General features: G+C 37.6%; 1 protein-coding gene across 9 annotated transcripts in view; it reads right to left on the bottom strand.

Annotated features, from left to right (window-relative positions):
• The window catches only part of GPHN (gephyrin), a 312,554-nt gene that overhangs the window by 81,204 nt on the left and 207,646 nt on the right, over positions 1-23,704 (bottom strand). For 6 of the 9 annotated variants that reach the window (XM_075030425.1, XM_075030426.1, XM_075030434.1 and 3 more), the window contains 2 exons: positions 22,656-22,790; positions 144-200 (listed from right to left, as the gene is read on the bottom strand). In XM_075030425.1, coding sequence (XP_074886526.1) covers positions 144-200; positions 22,656-22,790 — 192 coding nt within the window. The remainder of the gene's footprint in view (positions 1-143; positions 201-22,655; positions 22,791-23,704) is intronic. The other 3 variants (XM_075030431.1, XM_075030428.1, XM_075030432.1) reach the window with 1 other exon arrangement.

Here is a 23,704-nt window from a genome sequence, read left to right as displayed (position 1 = left end):
GCAATAAGAATACTGAAATAAAAATGATGGGATGGTGAGAAATGGAAAAGCCCCTTCCCTCCCTCCCCTCACCTCCCCCTTCAAAAGGAAAAGTGTAGGCTATAGAAGAAAACTTGCAAAATAAATGTTAGAAACATATTTACTTTGAGGGATCCAACTCTACTAGCAACTCCTTTGCTTTCATCCGGCCGTCTAATTTGCTACAATGGGGGAAGATGGGTAAAAAAGACAGAAGAATAAAGAAAAAGTAAACTTAAAAAAATTTCCACACAATCAGTTAGCAGTACATGCAAGACATCAATTTGACTCTCTGAGACACCTCTAGAGGACAAAGACACAGACTCTAATTTCTGGAATAAATGATGCTTTATAATGGCATTTTAAACTTGCTTTGTTGATAATTTGTATTTCAATATATTACCAATCTGGCACATATGTTGCATGCTGAATTCACTAACATTTTTGACAGAATACATGTTACTTATCTGATTTGGATATGAAGAATAATGAAGTCCTAAAACTCTAACTGAAGAAAAAAACACCCTATACCTTCTACAAATCATATGATCATAGTATGCTATAACTGGGAGTATCAGGCCTGGCAAGTATCATGACTGATACCTGACAGAATGCAATACAGATTCCTGTTGACCCAGGCCTAGAGATTTTAGCCACTGCTATGATGATTCCCAGTTAAAAATTATGCTGCCCAACCAGAAAATTTTAATGCCAGACCAACATTAGATTTTTATTTTAAATATACCACGTATACAACCTCTCCCCCAACATCTCCCACCTGATTACTTTTCCTTTATTATATACATTTTTTTCCTAGGTGATGCAGAGGATGAAAGAAACGAATGAGGTTGCTGTTCAAAGGGCTTTGTATTGTTAGAAGCATGTAAAATAGAACATTCATTTACAGCAACAGTTCCTTTCAGAATTGCTGAATCCAGTAAATAAACCTCTTTTACTGATAAATTAAACTTGTGTTGTGTCATTTGAAGTAGAGAGGAAGAAGACAATAAAAATGACTTTAGAGATATCCTTCTAGTCTGAGTCAAGACTGAATTGAAAGTTTTTATTATCTGATGGTTGTTTCACAGCTTATGTAAAACAACGTCCCACACAACTGAGGTGAACCCTTTCAAAAAACATTAACTGTCTTTTCTTCAAGAAATCTCAGCAAGGAATCCGAAGACTGAAAGAACCATGGAAATTCAACTATGCTTTATGCTCTCTGGAGCACACTAGCAAAAGCACAAGTTAGTTTGCCCTGTTTGTTTTTACCTGACCCATGCAAAATGGAGAAATTCATATTCAAAACCCAGTCAACTGAATGTTTTTTTACTTGCACTCGATTCTCAAGAAAATAATGCAAATAAGCAATATATTAACGATTTAAATATTTAGTTCTGATAGGATGTCCGCTAGTAAAATACACTGGAAACATTTATGTAGATTGTTGCTTTCCTTCCCTGGTCTTACGGCATTAAAATAGTACCTGTTTTGAACTCTCAAGTGAAACACCCACATTACTGTTTTCATGGGACTCCAAGCAAATCTCCAAGCAATTCTAGTATACTGACCAATAAAACCCTGTCATTCTTAAATAAAATATATCTCCTTTAGAAGACAGATTCAATTAAAATATATGCAGTTGTAACCTAGTTGCTGTATTTTTCCTAATTAAAAAAAAAAAAAGACGTCTCAAGAGGGAAAAAAGATCCTTATTTGAAAAGAAAACAACAGGAGTTAGAGCAAAGATACTTGGCCCAATATCCTGGTTGAGATATTACCAGTCCCAGACAATAAGACATAATCAAGTAGAACCCCAAATCATGTCACTAATTTGAAACTTTTTTCCAAAACTAATATATTTAATTTTGTTTTGAAAAATAATAAGAAAAAAATAAATGCTGATAATTGCACATAATGACATGGAACTAGGACATTAAGAAAAACACTACATACCACAGAAACTTGGGGAAAAGTTGTAAGTGACAGCATTATGCATTGCCCTTCAGGGAAAAAGTTTTTCTTCTGTTACTTACCGATGTGGGTATTGTGGCTGTTCAAGTTGTGTTGAAGGTTTATCATTCAGTCAGAAATGAGATTGGAGATATTAGAGGTGCATGTAACTGACATTATTCACTCCTTCTTTCTTCAAAATATATAGAGGAATACATATGCAATGTGTACATTGCGAGCAATGAAATTATAAATGCTTGAAAATATAAATTACAAGGAGATAGTCTAAGGTCAACTCTTGTTTTACATCCATGGCACAGTTAATATACATGATAACATGTTTTCTGCAGGAACCTGGCAGAATGCAACTCGGATGCTTCTCAATGGATGAATCAGAGTGATATAAGTATTGCACAAACTATACTACATCTGTTCTGGGAATGAAATAGGGTATTTCCAAGAAGGCAAGGGACAGTAGGAATAAAAAAATATTTTTTTTTCACAGCAAATGCCACAGAAAGGAATTCAGGTATATCCTTATCTATCGCTCGTCAGCTCCTGTACAATGTTCTAGAACACTGTACAATGTTCTTCCTGTACACTCCTTGTTTTTCAGAAACTCAACCAGACACAAGAACCCCATCACAGATGAACCCTTGTAGCTGGAAAAGATTAGAATGAAAGATGTGCAAGTAAGTGTTCTAAATCAAAAGAACGTATACTTCTGTCCCCATCAGTCACCTGTGTGATGTAGAAATTTCTATTACTCGTTTTGTTCTAAGCAAAACATAGGACTAATAAAAAGAGCCTCAACAGTGACACTGAAAACAAATTTTTCTGCCTCAGGTTTTATGATTTTTTTTTTTTATACCACAACACAAGCTAAATAAGTAGATTAAGAGATGAGGCAGGAGCAACACTAAGTAGTTATTGGCAAAACGTTACCTGAAAGACATGAGGGTTTTGGAACATTCTGAAGGAGGAGAATGAAGATACTCAGTGTAATGAAGTAGGAAAGGTGTTGTGTAGGGAACACTCCAGGAAACTGGCAGGGTATAATGCACTGGCAGTTAAGATCAATGCATTATATTTACACCCCCTTCTTATCCAGAAGGGAATAACAGTAGGAGTTAGTAGCTGAAGGTTAGCCACAGGTGTCCCTGTCCTGATATCTGAAGAACAAGGTGGAGTTACAATGGAAGTAGAATGAGAGAGGAAGTCAGTGGAAGAAAACTTAGGAAGCAGGGAAACCAGAACCAAACAGTGAGCAAAGAGGAGTGCTCAAGTATGCTTAATGGACTTGTTAGAAGATGAGTGAAAGACTTAGGTACCAAAGAACAGACATTTAATGTTTTCTAAGCAGAAGTCTTGCATATGGTTTCATTATTATTCCTCTACCTTCTAATAGAGCCCATAAGAAATGTACCTGTTTATCTTCATCCTTGATTTTACTCCAGAAAAAAAGAATTTAAAAGACCTAACCTTAAATAGATATAAACGAGCAGTTGTAAAGAAAAAACAGCTCTGAACAACTGGCTAATCTGAGATTCTGGCTTTAGTTGGATTTATTTAAAGGAACAGTTCCACAACAGGAGAAATAGCCTCAAACACTTAATACTATCCATCTTAGACTCCTTCCCTTTTCTGATAATATACCCTGTTCTTGCTACCCTAAAGTTTCCCTGCTTACTGCTTCTGACAATGAAATTAGAACTTTGCAGGACCTAAAGCTTTCAGAAATGTGTTTTCACATCCACATTCACCAAAAAGCCAAACCTCTGTCAGACTTTTTTCCAAAATCCTGGCTAATAGATACAGTTTTAGAAATCTAGAGCAAAACTGTGCCTATGATGCTCCTCCTTTGGTTCACTTCCTTCAGCCGAATTCCACAATATACTCCAAAATCTGTTTTTCTTTTTCCCCCAAGGGCTGTTCAACTGACCAAGGCAAAATATGGAAGAACAACAACAGGATAAAACTCTCTCCAGTCCAATGTAGCTTAAAGAGATATTCTATGATTCAGTGAAAAGGCAGGTGGATGTATAAAAACAACATTAAAATGATTTTAAAGATAAATGCATTGAGAAGACAAAAACATTAAAAACTTACAGAAGAGAAACTAAATATAATTCACAATATATTCAAACAGCCCCCACATGAGGGGCTTTGAAAGAATACAATAAAGTACAGGGATATTTAGGAGCCATCAGCGTTCTGTTACCAAAAGCTTGGAGGTTCCTCAAGTTGATATAGTGTATTCAACTAAAGAAGAAGGGGGTCCAGCTGATGAAGAGAAACCATAAAAGCTATACTATGTATATTATTACACCATTCTGTTCCAGAAAAATGTTCTTGAAATCTCTCACACAAATTCTCACACAGTTCATATTAACAGAAAAACGTATCTCAAAAGTATAACCCAACTGGCAATGATTTTCCACCAGCTGGCCAAGAACAAAAAACTTTATGTATTGGCCAGATCACATAAGCAAAGTGAATCCAAAGGAGATTAAATCTTATGAAGATGGAAAATGCTTTTCCAGACCCTTAGCAATGATCATCAAAGTTCACGGTATACAACAAACTGGCGATAAGTGAAGGACAGCGACATCCAGAAAAAAAGGAATAAACTGTAAATATTCCATGGCTGACAAGAAGTCATTTTAATTAGTGAAATAATTACATACTGCTTGTCAACAAATTTGACGTTGGGGACTGTGACTGCCAACATCCAAATATTATATAATAAAATTCTAATATGTGTGGTATTTTTTACAACCCTTACTTGACTGATCAACATTGGAAAATTCTGATACAGAAATATGAACTCCAACTACCATTCTCTTCTCTAATAAGAACAATGCTCTACATCAAGTGAGCAGTTTCTACTGCTAACAAAGAACTTAATATATTTTTAATATTGCAGCAAATCAATTTCTTTTAAGTTAAAAAATGCATTATGCATAACTTTTACATTCATGCATGAAAAATAGACTTGCACTAGCAAGTATTTTCACTTCTGCAGTTTTAGGCCAGACAAACACCACTTAGATGGGGCTTCCTAAATAAATGGGGAGTATTTTCAAACAAAGGGAATACAAGCTCCTATAACAAAGACATACATTCTCAACCAATAAACATATTCAAGCCTATGCATTATACTGTAGTATGGCATAAATGTTTTATTAGGGTTGCTGCACTTCTTGAAAATGGTAAACCTACAAAAGCATAATGTATACGAATGCTAATGAATTCCAATAAAACATCATTATATACCATCACAAATTTTCTTCACACTACCCACTTTTTTTTTTACTTTAAATTATTTTTTTAAAATGGGCACTACTACTCACACTGTTCCATGTGCAGATTAGGGAATAAACACAGAGCAGGTGGACCAATCAGTGGTAAAAAGTAATGCAATTTTCTTGCAGTTTTGGAGTTTAGTACATTAATGTCACCACTAGATCAATGCTCTGTTAACAAACATAATGCAAAGCTAATGTAACCATGTCCTTATACAGGAGATTTATAATACACTGGTTATTTTACACCAACATGTGGCAGCTTAGTCGTTTAAAAATATCTATTGACTTCAGTCAAATTTAATGGTCAGAAATCAAATCTAAAAGTTGGTAGGTAAAATGCACAGCCAGGACAAAGCAGACTACAATAAATACAAATATTACATATTATGCCACTATTCTTAGTGACTTAATGCCCTAAATCTCATTTAACCTGGAGCTCTGGGCATATGAGAGTTGGGTTCCTACTTTCTATGCAGTTGACAAAATACACAGGCTTTACGTTGCCCAAGACATGAAGAGATTGTAACTATGAGTAACAAAACTGAATGGCTACTCTTGGCAAAGGCATGCCCAGACCAGCGTGAATTGTATGGAAATTGCAGAAAGGGCTCCTTCTCTGTAAAGAATGCTGGCAATCAGAAGGCTTAATTAGCCAGCACAGAGCTGTGTGCTATTGAGACCAGATTGCTCCATGCAAACTGATTAAGTTAAAATATTTTATGCTTCACTTTATTATATAGGGGACACTTATGCACAAACATAGAGGGAACAAGTTTTACAGTAGGGTTTCAAGACCCAGCTTGTCTCAGAGCTTTCAGTTGTACAACTCTCCAGTCACATAAATGAAGTTCCCCAAACCTTTCTACACCCTCAAGGCTACCTTTCTCCTGGTTCTTCCAGACCATAGCCCCTCCTTTTCTCACAAAGCTATTGCTGCCTCCTGCCTCCAAGCTACCTCCTACTCTTCTCCAAACCACTCTAAGCCCTGCAGCCTCATCACTCAGGAGACACAAATACTGCTTTGCTCTATAGCAGACCTCTACCGCTCTACATCCAATTTCTCCTCAATTCAATACTTTCATTTCTCTCATTTCAGTTGCACTTTGAACATTTTTTCACTGGCTGCTGGCACATTTTGCTCCCTGCCTATGCCTGCAGCCTCATTTATTCTCTGGCTTTCCCCAAAAAGGAAAGCAGAATTTGCACCTCATGCTCCTAGTAGAGCTTTTAAAAAACTAAACACCTGTTGCATATATCAGAAATCTGTCTTGGCAAGCAGGGAAGAAGTTCATATTTAAGGAAAAAATAAAAACATGGTAAGTGCTAGGTGGTGAAGTTTTGAATTCTTTCTATATACCTTTCTCAAACTGACAACTCAGTTCTGAATGTGCTGCTCTTTTGCCTTGTTGTCCTAAGCTGAACTGAAGTTCTAAAAGCTGCAGCATATATAAGGCTGTTCATATTTCAGTGGAGCACAGTGTCCTTTAAAAACTTCTAGACACTAAGCTAGCTCCTATCAAAGATACCTTGGTGGTCACAGTGAAAGTTGTCGAATCAATGAAGTCACAAGTGACCTGATGGTGGGACAGGTAGGTTATAAATCAAACCAGCTAAGACATTTGCTCTCTTTGATCACTTTTAGCAGCAAAACTAAGGGAGAGATGTTTGCATTTGGGCTCAGTGTAACAAGGAAGATCCCATCTTTCTGGAAACAGACAGGCCAGTGGGACTTTAAAGGGAAGAGTAAACCTCTTTGAGGACAAGTGCACTTAAGGTTTGTTCTCAAATATCTGTAATATCCTGTATTTTATCCTTTTGACTAGGCAGGGCTGTGTTTGGAAAATCGGTATAAAACTTCTTATCACATGTATTTCTTCACATCTATGCACCCTGAAGAGTTCAATGGTGAAAGGGAAGCTGAAGGGTTGGTAAGGATACTGGGAAAGGGTGTATCCATTAAAGCTATAGGAAACACATAATTTAAGCAGTGACATGATAACCTCAGAAGATGAAGATAAGGTGGAAAGATCCAGGATTCAATTCACTTTGCAGAAGCTTAAAACAGTATGACCTTTAAGTGGCTAGATACTAACAATAACCTGGGAAGTGACCAAGGTCAACCTCTGCCCACACTGTTGGTGCTATTCAATGAAACTATTGTCCAAGGAGGCTGCCCAGGAACTTCCTAAAACAAACAAAGCGTTGCAAAGAACCGCCACACCAATGCGTAGAACTCTTTGCTCAAAGGCGTTCCTCACATTTTGAAAAACTATTTTTGAAAGAAAAAAAGCAGTCTTAATAAATAAACTGTAATGAACAGTGCAAATTTGAAAGAGAGATTGCCAACAGCTGGTTTGAAATCTTGCCAAACTTGTTACTGTTTCTTAAGGGATGAGTTCCATAAATCTACTGTAGGGCATTCAAGTGGGAGGCCCAGTTTCCAACACAGTCATTGGAGAGACATTTGTTCCAAATGAAAGCGCTTTGAATTTCTCACCTTAAGGATCCCTCATTTGTCATAGACTTTTCCTGTAAATACATTCCTACACTCACCACTATTGTTGGTTTAAATAAAAAGCTCTTCACTGAAATATATGCAGGTTTCAGTAAATGTAAACATCAATAAATGCCTACAGAAATTCTTGTCCATGAATATGCAATGCTACTGTGAAAGTGATCAGAAACAGATAAATAACAACTTTCTTTCCTTTAAAACAAGCAAATATGCAATTGAAACCTAATCAAAAAAATCAAATTCTACCCTATACACAAATGCCCCTTTTAAAAAGATAATATGCAATTTGCCTTTTAAAATGAAACTAAATTGGTGACCAAAATAGAAGCAATTAATTTCAGACATTAAAGATAAATTTTGAGTGTAATAAATATGGGGATTCATTTGAATCATTGTCATTACTATTAATCATCTAAAAATATTCTAACACCTAATCTCGAGGTATTTGTGAATGGCATATCTTCAAGGTCACACAATTTTGAACTCACATTTTACCATGTCATCAAAATTTTGTCATGGTTTGTGCTGCTACAGTTTATTAATTTTACAGAGGTAGAAATGTAGAAAAAATGAAATACGATTTTCTTACATAATCTCCTTAAGGACCAAACAAAACTAGTTAAACTGATTGCTGACGTTCAAAATGGGACAATTCCCTGGAGCACTACGGTGCGTTCTCCCTTTTCCTGTTGCACACAGAAAATAAAAAAGGGAGAACGATCTATAATCAATATTTTACTAAACAAAAAGTGGCACAACTGAGTAAGAATTTTCTCAAACATAGGCAACGTGCTTGGCACATACTAAATTCTCCTTGCAGATCCAGAATACAGAGTTGGATAAGCATTGACCCAAGCCTTACATGAATTACAAAATAAAGGGCTTCTAACATACATTGTGAGGAAGCAGGTAATGAGAGGGGTAAGCAGTCAAAGAAGTTGAATTTAACAGGATGAACTGTATTAATAAATTTAGAATGTCTGTTTATAAGAAGGCTGCACAAAAGATTGTGACAACTGTTCTTTTGATTCTAAAAACCATTACCTTTTCCATCACCTTTGTTTTCTTATTTCCTGGTACTGTTTGCTGATGCTTAGTGATTGTTACAATTTACCAGGACTACTTAATGGAACAGAACTGGTATGTTAGGGATTACAATAATGTTTTCCAACCTTTCTGGATAAATTGGCTATAGGGCTTACCTCATCTCATTGCTTAATGACTATTGTTCATTTGAGGTACTCTAAACTGTCATTTATTGCACTTAGAACAGATAGAGTGGAACCACACCAAAAGAGCAAGTAAAGCAGCATTGACATAGTGCACAGATATTCCTCTGGTATGGCTGCATAGTACTTAGGCTTAGCTGTGATAAAAGATTATGTGTACACACGTACGCACAGATTATTTTTTTTTAAAAAACAATAATCCTGGGGAATAGAGAGGCACAGAACGAGGGTTACACACACCAATAGGTGTAAGTGAGAGCATTAGGCCACATACTAAGCAGGATGAATGTTCTCCTTTTCCAGCCAGGAAATAATGCATGGGAACTTGGCAGAAGAATGCTAAAGAGAAAGCATCGTACACCTTTTTGTCAAAACCTTCTGGGGAAATACTTGCTAAAAATAGCTACAGATCAAAAACTTGGGTAATCAATAAGATGTAAGAACCTACATAATGAATAAAACTCTCAAATTCTGATAGCACTTGCTCAGGCTAAGTCCTAAAAGACAATGTCTTGTCTTTTCTGTCCTGGGAAGACAAATAGATGAATGACTATATTCACATTAGTAGCATTGACATGCTGACCTATAAATGCAAGGGCAACATGATTCTGAGAACCAGATTTTTGTAAAAGAGAAAGCCTATCTGCTTGGGCAAAAAAGATACCAGAAACAAGACCTTGATATAAAAGAATTATTACAAAAATTTCTCAGAATTTGTATAAGGTCTATGCCTCCTATGTCTTGTAGAAGGTATCTTGTAAGCTCCATGGAAACCAGGAGATGACACACACACATTCTAGAGAAAATGGTCTATATGAGTCTTGCATTCAGGCTCAATTTGTTTTTTAGATAAACAACTAACTTCTTGGATAGTTGTTTTTGTTACCACATCAGACCAAAAATGACTTTGCAGTTTTACACTATTAATGAAATTGCCTAATTGCTTGACTACATGAAGACAGATTTGCTCTCAAATGAGAAGTATTTTTAATATGGATGCAATAAATCCACTCAATTCAAATAAGACTGATCTTGAAAAATACACCTTTCCTGTATCAACAGACAACAGTTTTATTCACCAAGGGAGACAAACGATCACCTTTCATCAGCCTTTTGCAAAAGTACCATTCTAACTGAAGATACTTTGACAGACAGCCGAAATAAATTCTTGAAATACTTTTTTTTTTTCTTGAGTGGAGAAGAACAAAAAAACCATGCCAAGAAGGCTACTAGGTCTAGCTAGAGAGCCTGGCAGACATGAAAATAAAAGATAATATTTTGTCTAAGCTAGAAATTGTTAAGTACAAAATGGGGTTAAAGGAATTTAGAACAAGGAGTAAAAGATTCCTTAAACATACAAACAGAAAAAGAGAAAGTAGAAATGCTATCATTTGATATTTGGAAGACATCAATGGTAAATTAGGTAATGAAAAATAACACCTTGCCTGAGTTTTGATTAGAGATGATAGTACACGATATGGGAACAAAGGCATAGGAATAAATGTGAATTAGTATAAAGCTGTATTATGTTTGATGAGGCAACTGCTCTTACAAACAGATGAAATGTAGGACAGGAACATATAGAAGTAAAAATAGAATTGTTGGGAGGGCACGGAAATTGCTAGTTGGAAGGTAACAATATATTTTTCTGAAAGAGGAACAGGAGGAAGAGAAGTTATGAATATAGTTTGCAAATGAGTGATGTAGAAACTGACCTTATCTAGTATTTTCAATAATGATTTTGACACAAAAGTTAGGAGTGCTCTCAGATAAATATGGGAGGCATCATCATTACAGAATATTGAAGTAATCTTAATCTCATCAGCAGGTATTTGATAACATTGAAGATTGCTGTAAAAGAAATGGAGTGAAATTTAACACAAAGTTCCAAACTCACAAGCATCTTTGCTACATGGGCGAGGACTTAACAGTTGGAAAAAAGACAGAGATTATAAATCCATTGTGCAAAACACCAGTAAAATCTCATATAAGCAGATATACAGTTTTGATCGCTCAAGGTGAATTCTACAAAAAATGCAGGAAAAGACTTTTGAAGTAGTCTTCTTAAAAAGGATGAAAATGAAGGAGTTTGACTTAGTTAATTCATAAAAATGAAATCTGAATGTTTCTATACATCCCCTTTATAAGTCTGAGGAATGAATACATGATCAAGAAAAGACAGGCCTAAGTTGAAAGGCCAACAGTGGCATAAAGGCATCTGAGTGCAGACTGACCAATAAGATAGTGAGGTTCTAAAACAAGGCTGGAGACAGCCATGCTGAGAGGAAAACTATTTTTAGTTTGCCAATCTTAGATGGTATTACATATTACAACATTAAATAGTATTAGATACTACCCGAAATAGGAGATAAGATTCATAGAACCAGGAGGTGCCATGACTTTGAAATCCCTTATCTCCTAAAAACATTTTCAAAGGTGAAACTGGACTTCAGGGACTACTAGTACAGTCGCTAAACAATCTACTGCTTGAAGGCAATTCCATATTTACATCAGCCATGAGAAAAGCAATGTCTGTGCTTTAGATTCTTGCTTCTCTCTCACATCTTGCTTCAGGTAGATGCTACCTACTTCTGTGATGGCACCAGCGAACTTTTACTGCAGATGATACATTAACCACAGGAACATGCATGCCTTGAAAGAGTTTTCCTGGTTTAAATTTCAGTTTTGGCTCCTGCGAACACATAACTGCTTGCTGCTGCTAGACTACTACCACTTTGGGTTGCATGTGCACATGAAATGGAATATTATTATTATATTGCAAATCTGTAGAAGCATGATACGGTCTCAGGATGTGACATGTTCAACAGCAAGCTAGTATGGACTTCTGCCTAAGAATACTCCTTGAATAACTAACAGATATATTAAGAGTGGTAGAGAAAAAATGGAAATGTATGGATGTGGAAGCACCAGAAAGCATAGCACAAGGAATATAAGAAAAACGTGTCGACGGCATACAGATTAGTAGTTCATTTAGTTCACAGCACTTCACGTAGTTCTGGGGACACTCAATTAGTAAAACAAGACAACACAAAATGATTTACAGAGCCAAACAAAGAGTTGAGCCACTGAAAGATGGTGTTGGAATGATCAAAAGCAAGTTCAGATGAGGAGAACCCAGGACAGCAAGCAAATCTTACATATTCAAGAGGTGGAACCAGATGGAGAGACAAATATCCCCTTAATTGTCAGCTCCTAAAGAGTACCAAAGGCACATCCAACACTGAATGGATACCAGTGTAAGAAGAAACCTGGAGAAGTTGTGGAGGACTTGATAGCTGGTGCCCCACATCCTATACATCATTCCAAGCAATCCTGACCAGACCAGGTGGGTACACATACATGAAAGCCTGAATGCTGGACAGACTACCGAATGCATGTATCTTTGTGCTCTTGAGTATATGTAGATATGAAAGTGTGACTGAAATCCTTTTTGTTTTAAAATAACATCATCTACCTCTCCTATAATATCTGGCATTGAACTTTGCTACACTGTCATTAAATTATTTACTATAATAAGAAAGAAACAACTAGAAGAAAGAGGATCATTGTCTCTCCTTGCAAGTATGTTTTTGAAATTTCTGATCCTTTTATCAAAAAAAGAACACAGCAGTAAGTGATGTAGATTATTTATTACGTCAATAGTCAGTGAAGGAACGGAAGCAAGCCTGCCCATACCTGAGCTATTGATTAAGATCAGGTTAATGTATGAATGGCTGAAATTACAGATTAGCAGGGACTGAGATACTAAGAAAGACGAGCAGCAGAAAACCAAATTTCTGCAAACAGAACATATGGCTATATGAAAATTCAGCACACAGATGCATAGTTTTACTCCTGAAACCATATTTCATAAAGAAACAAAAATAAATGAATTGGCACAGGTAATAAGAACTAATATCCCCAAGGAAATGAGAATGAATGGAGATGGGAAGTCAATATTGCTCCAACAGACCAACTCCAGCAAGACATCAAAATGATCACCAGGCACCAACAGTCTCAACTAGCATCAGTGACAAGACCAGAACTAGATATATTGAAAATGGAGCTAGCAAATATTTCTGTAGGAGTATATTCACAATAATTTCTAAATGAAGAGACTGGATGAAAGACACATGTTACTACATTGCTGTTTGGGAAAAAACCCAACAAACCCAAACAACCCCCAAACCCCTCATCTTGCGATATATCAGAATTCAAATCAGAGATTTATTTTGGATAGGAACTGAAAAGGTGTGGGTAATGAAACTAATGTGAGAAGGATGCACATCTTTTCCTTTTCTTAAAGTAATGCCAAACTGAAGTTATCAGAATTTGAAAAAAAAAACCTCTTGGCATTTGAAGAAAGCACAGTAACAGACAAAACCTCCAGCTCCCAAAGCTAATTGAAAAAAAAAAAAAATTTCAAGGAGGAACTGAAAAGCTGATGCAGCATAAGCATACATAGATCAGAGCTCATGCAATGCATGTGCGAGCTGGGATGTCTGTACTGAAAGATTATTCTCTTCTGAAGGGATACACATGCATAATAGCTACAATTTGAAAAACATAATTATTTTCAGGGAAAGACTAAGAAGCTTATTTCTGACATGTTTGAAAGTTTCAATGGACTCAGGAAAAGAACAGAATTTCGTTGCTTCATAAAATACCAACTGGTTACTAAGAAAGAGAAATGTAGGGAAATTTTGCACATTAGAGCTTCTTCATATAGAATCATAGAATAGAATCATAGAATCATTTAGGTTGGAAAAGACCTTCAAGATCATTGAGTCCAACCATCAACCATGCCCACTAAACCATGTCCCGAAGTACCCCATCTACTCGCTTTTTGAATACCTCCAGGGATGGTGACTCTACCACTTCCCTGGGCAGCCTATTCCAATGTGTGACAACCCTCTCAGTAAAAAAATTTTTCCTAATATCTAACCTAAACCTCCCCTGCTGCAACTTGAGGCCATTTCCTCTCATCCTATCACTAGTTACTTGATAGAAGAGACCAGCACCCACCTCACTACAACCTCCTTTCAGGTAGTTGTAGAGAGCGATCAGGTCTCCCCTCAGCCTCCTTTTCTCCAGGCTAAACAGCCCCAGTTCCCTCAGCTGCTCCTCACAAGACTTGTGCTCCAGGCCCCTCACCAACTTGGTTGCCCTTCTCTGGACACGCTCCAGCACCTCAAGGTCTTTCCTGTAGCGAGGGGCCCAAAACTGAACCCAGTACTCCAGGTGCGGCCTCACCAGTGCCGAGTACAGGGGAACAATCACCTCCCTGCTCCTGCTGGCCACACTATTTCTGACACAAGCCAGGATGCCGTTGGCCGCCTTGGCCACCTGGGCACACTGCTGGCTCATATTCAGCCGGCTGTCAACCGGCACCCCCAGGTCCTTTTCCACCAGGCAGCTTTCCAGCCACTCTTCCCCAAGCCTGTAGCGCTGCGTGGGGTTGCTGTGACCCAAGTGCAGGACCCGGCACTTGGCCTTGTTGAACCTCATACAATTGGCCTCAGCCCATCGATCCAGCCTGTCCAGATCTCTCTGTAGAGCCTCCCTACCCTCAAGCAGATCGACCCTCCCTCCCAGCTTGGTGTCATCTGCAAACTTGCTGAGGGTGCACTCGATCCCCTTGTCCAAATCATTGATAAAGATATGAAACAGAACAGGGCCCAACACCGAGCCCTGGGGAACACCATTTGTGACCCGCCGCCAACTGGATTTAACTCCATTCACCACTACCCTCTGGGCTTGTCCATCCAGCCAGTTTTTCACCCAGCAAAGAATACACTTGTCTAAGCCATGAGACGCCAGCTTCTCAAGGCGTATGACATGAGAGACAGTGTCAAAGGCCTTGCTGAAGTCAAGGTAGACAACATCCACAGCCTTTCCTTCATGCACTGGGTGGGTCACCTGGTCATAGAAGGAGATCAGGTTGGTCAAGCAGGACCTGCCTTTTGTAAACCCATGCTGACCTGGCCTGATCCCCTTCTTATCCCGGACTTGCCATGTGAGTGCTCTCAAGACAAACCGTTCCATAATCTTCCCCGGTACCAAGGTCAGGTTGACAGGCCTGTAGTTCCCCAGATCCTCCCTCTGACCCTTCTTGTAAATGGGAGTCACATTGGCAAGCCCCCAGTCCTCTAGGACCTCCCCCTTTGACCAGGATCGCTGATAGATGATAGAGAGTGGCTTGGCAAGGACCTCTGCCAGTTCCCTCAGTACTCTTGGATGGGTCCCATCGGGTCCCATAGATTTGTGAGTGTCCAGATGGCATAGTAGGTCACTAACTCTTTCCTCCTGGATTAAGGGTGGTATGTTCTGCTCTTCATCCTTACCTTCCAGCTCAAGGGGTGGAGTACCCTGAGGATAACTGGACTCACTATTAAAGACTGAGGCAAAGAAGGCATTAAGTACCTCAGCCTTTTCCTCATCTCTGGTGGCTACGTTCCCTTCTGTATCCATTAAGGGATAGATATTCTCCTTGGGATTCTTTTTACTGTTAACATATTTGTAAAAAAATTTTTTGTTGTCCCTTACAATAGTGGCCAGATTTAGTTCTAGCTGAGCTTTTGCCTTTCTAATTTTCTCTCTGTATGATCTAACAAGATCCCTGTACTCCTCCCAAGTTGCCCACCCCTTCCTCCAGAGATAATAAACTCTCCTTTTTTTCTTGACTCCTAGCAAAAGCTCCCTGTTCAGCAAGGCCGGTCGTTTTCCTTGGCGGTTTGACTTGCGGCACATGGGAATAGCCTGGTCCTGAGCCATTAAGATTTCCTTCTTAAAGAATGTCCATCCCTCCTGGACCCCTTTGCCCTTCAGGACCATCTCCCAAGGGACTCTCTCAACCAGTGCCTCGAAGAGGCCAAAGTTTGTCCTCCAGAAGTCCATAGTGGTGGTTTTGCTGACCATCTTCCTTGCTTCACCAAGAATTGAAAATTCTATCATTTCATGGTCGCTAAGCCCAAGAGGGCCTCCAACCATCACACCTCCCACCAGACCTTCCTTGTTTGTAAACAACAGATCTAGCAAGGCTCCTCCCCTTGTTGGCTTAACCACCAGCTGTGTCAGGAAGTTATCTTCCACACACTCCAGGAACCTCCTAGATTGTTGACTCACTGCTGTGTTGTATTTCCAGCAGATGTCTGGAAAGTTAAAGTCCACCACGAGGACAAGGGCACACGATTCTGAGACTTCTGCCAGGCACTTGTAGAGTGATTCATCCATCTCCTCAACCTGGTCGGGTGGTCTATAACTGACTCCCAGCACAATATCTGCCTTATTGGCTTTCCTTCTCATCCTCACCATAAGCACTCCACCTTGTCATCAGAATCATGTAGCTCTGTACAGTCAAAACATTCCCTAACACAGAGAGCCAGTATATAACAGGTCTGAAAAGTAGCTGATTCTATGAATTCAATAATTGTTCTGGATGCTCTGGATTGGTATAAGTAGCCAATTCCCAACTACTCTAACATCCTTCTTTAGCCCTGCTATAAACAGTTCTTGTACATGAGGCAACGAAGAGAACTGGATTTTGGCACTGCTACACTATTTAATACAGGCTCCAGTTACCAATGAATATGGTACTACTTGAAAAACAGATATTCAGTAAATAAAACTAAGTCAAGTAAGCACCTCTACTGAAAGTCAATGTTCAGCTTAAACTTGATGACATAAGCCTTTATTTTGCCTCTCCAGAGAACTTTTGATGGGTCTATTTTGGTACTAACAGAAATCCCCAAAACACTACCCCTATATTTTTCAACCTTCCTACAAAGTGAATCTTCCATTTTAGAAAGGATTTTAGTAGACTTTGCTTTTATTATTTATGAAGTATTTGGCTTTTTTTGATATCCCAAGCATACCAAGCTGCTTCTTTCTTAGTCACAGTGTCTCACTTTTGAAACTGTGGCATTTAGTGTTTTTAACTAACAACAACCAGGACTTTTAACCAAAATATAAACTAAAAATGAGACTTGTTAGGACTCAATCATCCACATGTTTTGCCAGGACAATACACTTTAACCAATGAGGCAAAAAGGCAATGATTATATGGAAAACATTCTAGTATCTTAATTAGTAATTGATTTGAAAACCACTGCTGCACTGTACTGAGGAGAACCTGGGAGGATACGGTAGACTGACATGCATTAGTAAGCAAGATTCCTCACCTTAAGGCAACTCTGGTTACTTTCTACTCCAATACACATTCACTCAGGATCTCTTTTCACTAAATATAATTTTTTGTAATCCTGGAATGTGCACTGAAAAAAATTAAGAGGAAATAAAGCCCGGAAATAATCAAGAAAACATTGGAATTTTTAGCAGGATCAAATATCTAACTAAGCCCATGTGTCTATACACAGCTACCTGTTTTACAGGAAAAAGCAAGAAACCTTGCAGTGCTCAGACTGTGATTTTACCTACCTAGATCATCCTAAGAATTTAAACATCCTTTCCACTTTTCCATGCTACTCGACCCTATCACAGCTAAATAGCTGTGCCAAAGCACTTGCTAGTTACTCAAGCAAGTTCCTAGGTAGAAAAAACTATAGCATATACAAACTTAATAAATAAAAAAGAAAAAAACTTTACTTGGGAATTTAGTGTATGTGTACAAACTTTAAAATGTATTCACATACTTGGTATATTGTATTCACCCTGATGACCACCTTAAGAAGAAATAGTAGGAATCAAGACAACAAATATAAAATTTAACGCACTCAATGTACACAAAATATCTACCGTATGGATAAAACTACAGCTTGCCAAATTATGTCTTGAACTGCATCTTATTATTAACTAAGAATTTCTGGTAAGCAACTTGATCTTCTACTGGAAAATACTGAATATTTCTACTGAAAAATTTTTAACAATAATTGATATAAAAGGATCTTCCCAACTCTACCTGCTCCCATCTGCTAATGTCATTACTTCACATAGTAGCTGTGTATTAAAAGTCACAACACTAGACTGAAAACATAAATCATAATTAGGTTTAGTATTAATTTGTAACTCATTTGTCTGTGTGGAAAACTTGCACCAATGAGCACATTCAACATTTAAAGCTGTGGTTCATGACAGAAGGTGTTCGAAGCATCATTTTTCATTGGTAGCAAGCATGAGAGATCATTGAAATAATAAAATATTTTTTGCCACAGAAATAATTCTCATCAGCCTCTTTTTTTTAAAAATGTTTAATGTATTTTTCTAGGCTTTTTCGTTTCAGAAATTCTCTGCAACTGAAACATCTACATAAATTACAGGTACCACACTTTTTACATTAGGAGTATTAGGTCTTTAGTGAATGTCAACTTACGAATGATAAAGGTAACACTTCTTAATACGAGACAGCTATAGAAAGTTACAGAAAGTGATCAACTAGCAGAATTAAATGTACTATGCCACAAAGAAGGTGTGGATGGAGTGGTGGGTAGATAGGATCACCATTCTGCTAGAAATGAAAAAACTTCTGAAAAATAGCCTTGCTTGCCCATTTTAGCTGTAAGATAGAGCCTATATACTTTTCTTATGTAGGAATTAAAAGCTAGCTATCACAACTACAAATATGTAAGGATGTAACTTAACAGCACCGAGGGTTTTGTCTAATTCAGTGTAACTAAAAAATAGATAGCTAGGGAAGGGACAGATATCCAGCAAGTAGAGAGAGACTTTTTCTTAAGCAGAATATAAGGAGTGTTGGGAATGAAGTAGCAGGATGGAAAAAGAAAAAACCCACTCTCATCTTAAACAAGTTCCTTAGGATCCTTCACGATCAAAGGTAACACTGAAAGAAACTTTGCACATTGAAGTGGAAAAAACTGAACATCAGTGAGACTGATGATCTTGCAAAGTGAAATACTTTGAACACCTCTTGTCACTGAAATGTATTCCTGGTGATAATTGAAAACCTGTCCTTGGTCTTCTGTATCTGCTTCATTTGATTTTGACGCACAACAGTGCCAAAAATTAAATAGTGATTACGTCATTTATGTATGGAAGAAGTGAAGACTTCAACTTGAAAGCTGTAATTTTCTTTTATACTAATATCTCCCTAAGAGTAGAACAAAATTAGAAGTTTGAAGGAATGACTTAGTCATTTGCTCTGGATATATTCTTTTAAGTTATCTGAAGTTATAGATCTAAAATCTTATACTGTAAGTTTAAAAAAGCCCCAAGAGTCAACATTAATGCAAACACAAGAAAATTTCTCTGTATTTGTAAAAGGTATTTACACTAGATAGTGTATTACTTTTGTATCTGAAAAGAACATTGCATTTAATTTCATGAAAATGCCAACCACAAACATACACAAAAATATAGTAAGATCTTAGAATCTTAGCAGCTACTGGAAATGACAAGAAAAACTGGCAAGCCACACTGTGTCATCCTAAACTTTTGTCATGTGAGTATTCAGCAAATTCATCTAACCTTGTTGAAAAAGCAGTAAAACTTTGAAAAGACCAAAACTATATTGTAGAAGATAAAAATATCACAATCACTATCAACTTCATGGTTGAATGACTGAAAAAGGGAGGACTGTTAGTGCAGTCTTCCACTGAGTAAAACTTAGATTGCCTCTATATCTGAATCCATCTACTATAAATATGGTTCAAATGCTCTTTGACATGTTAGGGCTTTTGCTTGAAACTCAAATGCAATTTAGAGTACAAGGAAGGTGTTCTACAGAGATTTATTAAAAGCTAACAAAAGCAAGTTTGCTTAGTTTGGGGGATTTACCTAATGATAGATAGAGTAGTCCCAATGGAAATACGACTTGAGAAATTCTGACCTCCCAAGAGGCTACAGTGAAAAATATAATTACTTCTTTTATCAGGAAATTAAACTTTTGAGGCCTGATTGAAGTATACAGGTTCAAACTCAATATTCATCATTTACTACTTTGTTAGAAACAGATTTTCAGAAAACATGGAAGATAAAGTGTAATCAGTAAAGCAAATTTAAAATTAAATGTTGTATTTTGTCTACATGATCTGTGTGTATATATAAACAACATTAGGTTTTCAAAAATATAATTATGAAAAGGTAAAGACTTCTCCTAACAGATCAATCAGGAGTATTAGCAGTGCATTCTCCGATACCTTCTCTCCAATACCCCCATGCATTAGTAACCTGCTACTTACATTAATTCAATAGAGGTGCTCCCTTCATTGCAGAAGCTTGATATTTTTCTGAGAGACACACACAACTTTCTGCTATTCAGCACATTCAGTAAGAGAGATGTAGGGGTTTATGTACATTTAGGACAAAAAAATGCAAAAAGAAAATGGCACAACAAAGTAAACTGGAACATGTAGTTGACAAAGAAATATAGTGCCACTAGCTCTATGGCTAGACCACCACTCCAAACAATATGTATAATTAAAGGAAACTAAATTGTTGGGTTTTTTTCCCTGAAACTTCCTCTCCTTTGTGTCATTTCATATACACATGTTTTGGAGCCCTGAAATGAGTTCCTCAACCAGCAAATGAGAATACTGAAAATATACACTTGCAGATTAGAGAAGGAAAAAACCACCCTGGAATATCAACTGATGCTGAAGTACAATTTATCTTTATTCTCACTAGTGTGTGGATCAAGAGGTCCAGTGTAAATTTAATTCATACTGCATTATTAGAAAGTCAGGATCTAGAAGGAAAAACACAGTAAATGAAGACATTGAGACATATTGACAGTCTTGAAGAATATGAATGAACCATATTTCTTGACAAATTCAGATGATGTTTGAGAACTTGAGGGTACTGAAAAGGACTGAACCAAAAGATAACGAGTAGTTTGTTCGGGTTTTTTAAAGTAGTAAGAAAAATGAACCAAGAGCTCTCCAAGTGGCAAAGAAGTTTATACTTTTGTGCAAAATCCAACCTCCAGGTAATAGGAACAGATGAGATCACCCTTCGAGTTTATTCTCCAGTTGGGCTTTCCTAGATCTTTCCCCATAACAGCTTGTACCACTCACTTTCGAAAGACATCACAGAAAAGCTAGACTAGCTAGATGTTGCATGGCAATAGCTGTTATAAAGTGGTATGGTCCCACACATTTTGAACAAAATCTGATTTTGCAGTAATACATGAAAAACAGGGCTTAACATGAAATACCAAAGCATGATCCAATTATGATAAGAGCTCATCTCAACTAATTTCCCAAAAAAAGAGTTTCAGATTTTTAGTCTGTTTCAAAGTTCTTGTAGTCTCCTTCTGTAATCTCTGAATCTTTGAAGATAGTCTACAGGAGTGCATTTTGCTTCACAACAGATAAGCTTTACTCCTTCCCATTGTGATAAGCTTTCTGAAAATATATGGGCTTCATCTAGAGCTATGTCTTAGCAGTGCTGTCTTTTTTTGTGTGCCTGTTACTAGTCTCCTTTGTTTTTCTCTGGACACTTGTCTTGTCAACAGGCATAAAACTCAGTGCAGTTTCTCTGTTTCATATTGGTCTTCTGCTCTGAGTGTTCTAATGTAATAAGCTTTGAGTTTTTATTTTTAAGCCATCAGACAAGGGACAATTTTTTAACAAAAAAAATGAAGGAGCTGCTTGCAGACAGAATTCACTGAACTTCTTCTTAAGAAAAGCAGACTATATAATGAAGTTCAAGTTCTGATGCTGTCCATCAGAATAATTTTGATTCTACTACAGTGAAGGTGAATGCTGCATAAAACAATCCCAGAGGCTGAACCAAAACATTTCTATGGGTGGTTGCAAATAAATCTTGTTTGCTGACAGAAAAGAACGAGACAGCAGGAAAGAAGAACTAGCAGATGCTGGCAATCACTGTAGCAAGCAGAATAATCTTCAAGGATCATGAATTAGATGAGGAAGAATGTTACTGTTTGCCATCTGCCACGGGTCTATTAGTATGTCAGCATCTGGTGCCACAGAAAGATCTTTGTGATGTGAACGCACAAAGTGAATTCAGGCAGAGTTTGCTTCTGCTGAAAGGAATCGCGCCGAAGGTAAACACTGTAGGCCTTGCCACTGGTCAATTCACTTGGTTTTTGATGTATGCTATTTAAAGTTTGATAATAAGAGAACATAGTAGAGTTCACCTCAATGATTAAATAGTATAGCGTAGTCAGTAAGAACTGAATAATAATCCCACAAGGTTGGCATTAAAACTTTCTTTCTATTCAATTTAGGCTGGTTTTTGTTTCCAAATGTCAGGCAGCAAATATCTAAGTTTGAGCAAAACCAGTTGGTTTGAAAGTGTCTTAAACTGAACAACAATAAAGTGGGGCACAGAACTGCCCCAGCCTAGGCTAGAAATTTGCACATACATTTTGTCAACAAAATACTACTTGCTTAATGTTACTCAGTGGCAGGATTATCTATGTTCCTGGGGACATTAAAGACATTCAAGGTGTTAACAATTTCATATACATGATTGATATTGCAAGAGATAACACGAAACTTCAGTAACCCTAATGTGTTGGTCAACCCACATATTAAATTGTGCAACAGTACACATGGAGTGAACTATACTGTCTTGAATTTATCTATTACTTAGAATGATACAACCCTTGCATGCGAACCAACCTTGTTCAGCAGAGGCAATACATTAATCTGATAGATTATATGTCTGAGCATGGAGCCTGAACGTACTTACTTTTGGTGTTGGGCAGGATGCAGTAGAGAGACGAGAGGTGGCCTGGGCACGAGGAGATTCTGAAGGAGTAGTACTGAGGGAGGCTGTATCACGTGGGAGCACCTGAACACCACGAGAGATGATGGAATCTGGAATCTTAAAAAGAAGAGAGATGGAATTAGTAGTAAAAAATATACTGTATTTAAAACTTACTCAAAACCGTACATCAAAAACATGGGAATACCCCACTCCTCAGTTTGCCTACCTCCTCATACTCAGTGCTGTGGATAATGGCATGTTCTCATAATTTCAGTGATAAATACTGGCAAATATGTAAGTTCATATTCTAACTGAAGTAGTATAGAACATACTATTTGTCCTGAAAGACCTAGGAATCAGACATACTACAACAGGAAATAATAAGAAAGTAATGTTTTTCCTCTTAAGCCTCTGTTTCAAACCCAACAATGACCAACAGTGATTTCTACTGTGGCATGAAGGGAGGCAGACTTCCCATTCTCTAACTAGGGGACAACATTCTGAACAGAAAACCATTTATTAGCAATGACTGAACCCCTCTGAAGAAACGTCATGCAGCGAGAAAATTTTTCATAAGAAATATCATGCAGTGAGTAAATACTCTTCATTCTGGGTACTGAAGACTTTATTTCAGCCACAAAAATTCTTGATGTAAGGTTTGTGCTGTAAAAGCTACAGGCTTCTCTGGAGGGAGTACAGGCAAAAGCACTAGAAACCACCACCCAAAGCCAACACTTGCTTTAAAATGCATTCTGAAGGGAAAAATAAAAAGTCAATCTTTTTTTTCCCACATAATGTATTAGAAGGCCAGCTAGGAAAGCATATCCACCCTGATGAACACAACTGGCAAACTGCTAACAATGCATGAGGAGGTGGTTGAGGTACTCAACAACTTTTTTTCCTCAGTCTTCACTGGTAACCTCTTTTCCCACACCTCTCGAGTGGATGGACCTCAAGGCAGGGACCTGGGGAGCAAAGTCCCTCCCACTGAGAGAGAAGATGAGGTTTGTGACCACCTGAGGAACCTAAAA

This window comes from Buteo buteo, chromosome 6 (assembly GCF_964188355.1).
Source record: "Buteo buteo chromosome 6, bButBut1.hap1.1, whole genome shotgun sequence".
NCBI classification, from domain to species: domain Eukaryota; kingdom Metazoa; phylum Chordata; class Aves; order Accipitriformes; family Accipitridae; genus Buteo; species Buteo buteo.
The sequence above is the reverse complement of the archived record's forward strand: the minus strand, read 5'-3'. Positions and strand labels throughout refer to the sequence as shown.